The sequence below is a fragment of the Plasmodium gallinaceum genome (genome assembly GCF_900005855.1).
Source record: "Plasmodium gallinaceum strain 8A genome assembly, contig: PGAL8A_v1_4, whole genome shotgun sequence".
Taxonomy (NCBI): Eukaryota; Apicomplexa; class Aconoidasida; order Haemosporida; family Plasmodiidae; genus Plasmodium; species Plasmodium gallinaceum.
The window spans coordinates 2,575-7,296 of NW_021628351.1; the positions used below are offsets into that span (position 1 = coordinate 2,575).

General features: G+C 19.4%; 2 protein-coding genes across 2 annotated transcripts, besides 2 other annotated features; one reads left to right on the forward strand and one right to left on the reverse strand.

Moving 5' to 3' along the window:
• Positions 1 to 234: 234 nt before the first annotated feature.
• PGAL8A_00000400 (Plasmodium exported protein, unknown function) lies at positions 235 to 1,049 on the forward strand (the record flags this gene model as incomplete). The annotated part of the gene is made up of 2 exons (XM_028674689.1): positions 235 to 363; positions 492 to 1,049. The coding sequence occupies 2 exons, from the start codon at positions 235 to 237 to the stop codon at positions 1,047 to 1,049; spliced, it is 687 nt and encodes a 228-aa protein (XP_028531016.1).
• A 728-nt stretch (positions 1,050 to 1,777) lies between these two features.
• Positions 1,778 to 2,198: a repeat region.
• Positions 2,188 to 2,673: a repeat region.
• A 1,676-nt stretch (positions 2,674 to 4,349) lies between these two features.
• Positions 4,350 to 4,722, reverse strand: PGAL8A_00000500 (reticulocyte binding protein, putative; the record flags this gene model as incomplete). Its single annotated transcript, XM_028674690.1, has 1 exon — positions 4,350 to 4,722. A coding segment is annotated over one exon (373 nt), but the record flags the coding sequence as incomplete, so codon positions are not given.

A 4,722-nucleotide genomic window follows, 5' to 3' on the forward strand; every position in this document is an offset into this window, starting at 1 on the left:
GTGTCAATGAATAATTTTCATATCCCAGAAGACTCAGGAGAACAATGAAAACAACTCAGTGTTGTCCAATGCTTTTAATTATAAATGATAATTCTTAATAAAAATATATTGAGTATAGTTTTTAATTTGAAATAATACTTTTTAGTTTTTAAAAATATAGCATTTAATATAACATATTTTATAAGATAAATTAGTAATTTAAGAAAAAGGCTTTTAAATTTGAATAATATAACAATGAAAAATTATCCTATATATCCATATATACATAAAGGAGGAACAACTAAAAAGAAGGGAAGCATAGTTCGTGTTCAATTCAAACTCATTATTTTGTTGTATTTTGTTCTTTTTTGTATTCTTTTAGAAGTAAGTTTAGATTCAAATTAAATTCGCACCCATTTTCATAAATATTTATAAGATAAAGTTTACATGTATTAAAATTATATTAATCTAAGTATACTTTTTAATGCTTCAATTTTTGAACTTTATTTTAGTGTTTATTCAATCAAAAAAGCCAATCAGTTTCCATAATAAAATTTAATAAAGAATATTTGAGAATTCTAGCAGAAGAAGAAGAAGAAATTAAAAATAAAATTTTAAAGATGGATAATCCATATGGAATATATAGTATTCATTTTAATATTAAAACAGGTGCACTCATAGAAAGAATGTTATCTGATTGGCAAAATTTATGCAATGATTTAAGAAAAAAATTTTCTTCATATGAAAGAGAGTGGGAAGTAGAACATTTCGATCAATGGTATAATAAAATATCTGATGATATAAAAAGTTTCCATGAGGAAGTTCTTGCAGAGTATATACCAATATGGGTAAGTCGTCATAATGATAAAGAGTGCTATAAATATTTCGAGAAGAAAAGAAAAGAGTTGTCTAAGCTTTGTAATATATTAGAAGAATGGTTTATGAAATATATAAAAAAATGTAAGGATGAATGGTACCCCTCAAATTGCAAAAATGTTCCCACTTTTTATAAATCCATTTTTAAAAATAAAAAAAAAGATTATATGCCATTAATTAATAATCAAGAATAAAATTAATAAATGTATTTAGAATGTTAGCGGAAAAATATTCAATTCATTAAATTACGTGCTTAGAACTTTTATAATGAATTCTTGCCTTAATATATTGCTTCATCTTTTTAATTATTTATTCTTTCATATAAACTTTTTATTTAATGTTGGTTGGACAAATAAAACAGTAACAAAAAAAAATATATTATATTTTTAATAAAAATACAACACTAAATTATTATAATTTTTCATAATCTCTTAGTTTAATTCATTATTTAATTTATTTTGTCTTATTCGTAAGTATTAAATATATTCATTTATACATAATTAAAAAAAGGACATATAATTTTTTTTAATGTATTATTTAATAAAAGGCATTAACTATTCGTGAATAGTTATAAACATGTAGAAAAATAAGGTAGACATGCACATTTACTAATTAAAAAAAATACTTTTTTTTATTTTTGTTTGTTTTTTTTGCTAAATATGTTTTTAAGATTTTACTTTTATTTCTTATCAAAATTTGCTGCAAAAAATTTATTTTTGTTTCAAATTGGGTAATAAAAGATATTAATTAATAACCTTTTAGAGAATACAAAATAATAGTAATATAAAAAATAATTAGTTAGTCATACACATGCTAAGTAAAGGAAAAAATCTGTTAATTTTTTTTGTTTTCCTTTTGTAATTTTTAAATGCATAAAAGAAAATATATATTTTTTTTAAAGTGATTTAATTTTTGGAAAATTAAAAAAAGAAAAGATGTTAACTAAAAAGTTTTTTGTAGTATATTTATTTTTAAATTCATGTAAGAAAATTTTATGTTAATGATAATAAAATTTTGTATTTTATAGTATTTATACAATTTATTTTGTATTCTGTTAATTATTTATGTTTGTTAATTTGAAATCATTGTGTTGCAATTGTTAAACATCATTCATAACATTGTAAATAATATATATGTAATTAAAATCAACAATTAATGAAAGTTTAGATTTTTAAAAAAAATGGGAATTTTTATTAAAGCAAATAATATCTCTCAAAAATAGTAATTGCTGAATGAAGTACACCATATAAATGCAGTTTACTGGTATATAGCATTAAAATTATACTTAATTAAATTAGTAGAGGTAATTCTAATGCTCTCTATTAATCTGATTATTCAATACTTGATTTATTAACTGGATGTTCGGTGACTTTGCTAGAGTACTGAACAAACAAATTAATAAAGAGCATGTAGAGTTAACTCTACGGTTTTGATGTATTTATATATATTTTTAAATGCTTTGAACGAGTGATCCTTAATTATGTGATCTACTTCGTTCGGCATTCTTTAATTTCAATAGGCATTTATATACTTTAATAAAAATCTTTATTTTTATTAGAAATTAAAATCCTTATTGAATATTGACCATTAATTAAATGTATATTACTTGTTTTTTTGTTATGAGTTATGTTCAGCAATTAATATATATTGGTGTTGAATTAACAAACATAAACAATTAATGACAATACAAATTAATTATATAAATATTAATTACGTAAAAATTTTATTATTATATGTATAAAATTTTTTCTTACAAAATTAATTAAATCATACTATCTTAAAAAAAAAATTTCTTTTTCTTTTTTTTTTTTTTTTTTTTGTGTATGCATGACCAACTACGTATTCTTCATATAACTAGTCCTTTTATTTTTCAAAAAGGTTAATAAAGCCTTTTATTAATCAATCCTATATATATCTGTAAATTTGTTTAATTCTCAATTATAAAAAAAATTATTAATATATATATATATTAATCTTAAAAAGCAAAAAACGAATAAATTACATATCGTTTTTTCATTAGAACATATTGTTTTATTAACAATTCGAAAATTTTTACAGTATTTAAAAGGGTCAAATTAATAAAGAGCATATAGGTTGATATATTTTTATTTTGTTATAACATTAATTATTATTAATAATAATTAATTACACATTATATTGTTTAATTTAACACAAAACTTATTTTTAATTTTAAAATAAATTTTTATTATATCTATATTATTTTTAATAATCAATCAATATCAATTTTCCTATTTATTTTTAATTTGGGTCAGCAAATACAATATATAATTAATATTATGTATAACCTTATTATGCTTTAGCACATGTTGCACTATTCAATATGAACATGATAATTAATTTCCTCTCTCAAAAAAAAATTATAAAGAAATTCATATTTTTTGTAAGAACAAAAAAAGTTAAAAAAATTATTGTTTACGTACAAGAACACGTAATTTGATGTACACATTATATGAATTCAATGTTTAAAATGAGTATTCTCTAATGTACACATGTTCATGTCATGTTTTACTCACATATCTCATATGCATAAGTAAAACATATACTTTATATTTATTCCAACTGTAATTAAAAAATAGGTCTATAATAATAATTATTTATCATTAGTTAAATGAGGACTTAACCAACTACTGTATTAAATGATTCTAGTATATCTTATTTTACTTTTTCTAATTCTTTTAAAATTTTAAAATAACATCAATAATAATTTTATAAACTAAATGTATTTATTTGTATAAATACTAAACATTTATTAGGAATAATTAAAATTTAAACGAATATATGACATTAAATAAAACATAAAAATATCCTCTTCAAAAAATAACAAAGATTATTACAATTAAAAGGAAATATAATATATGATATATTAGTTACTCATTCAGTGACTATTAGTATTGAACAAACAATTAAATAAAGTGCATATAAAGAAAGCTCTACTTATTTTATTTTCGTTTAATTAAAATGCTAATCAAATTATTAACTTTTATTAAATAATATTGAACATTAATTGTATTATCTAATTGCTATGGATGCTAATTTATATAATATCCCATATATATTGCATCTCACATTATACTCTTAATCTTTCATAAAAAAAATATTTTATCTTTATCAAAAAAAAAATTAATAATTCTCTTTTTTTTATTATCAAAAAAAAAAAAAAAATATATATAATAAAATATATCTATATTTTTTTTATTGTATGCGTTTATGCATGCATACTTTTCTTTCATTTTAACATGTATAAATAAAAGTGTTTTTGCTCTATTTAAATATAATTTAAAACAAGCCAATATTACTATTTATAGACCAATATTAGAATAAAAAAAGAATTGAAAAATTTTACATATATAATAGTAGAAAGGAAACAAGAGCAAAATCCAAAATATATTGCATAAAATGAATGTAAATATACAAAAAAAAATAATTAAAGATTAGAATAATTTAAAGATGAAAAATAGGCCTTAATTTCCATACTAAAGACTTTCATCTCTAAAAAAGGACACTTCAATAACTTCTTCATCCATATTTAGATAACTTAATGGATTTCCATTTTCAAATTCTTCAGCAGTTTCACTTGTTTCAATATCGTCTTCCTCATTTTTATTTTTAAATAAAATAATTAAATATGCAAAAGAGCATATTAAAAAGCTACCTAATATACCTCCTGCTAATTTTACTTTTGGATTATTATCTTTTTTTTCTTTTTTTGATTTCTGTTTATCTTTATCATATTGAGAATTACTTTTAGTATTGCTAAGTGTTGATATACTTTTATAATTTAATTGCCGTATTTTATCTTTATTTATTATTCTTCTAGTTTCATTTAATATTTTTTTTTTTAATTGA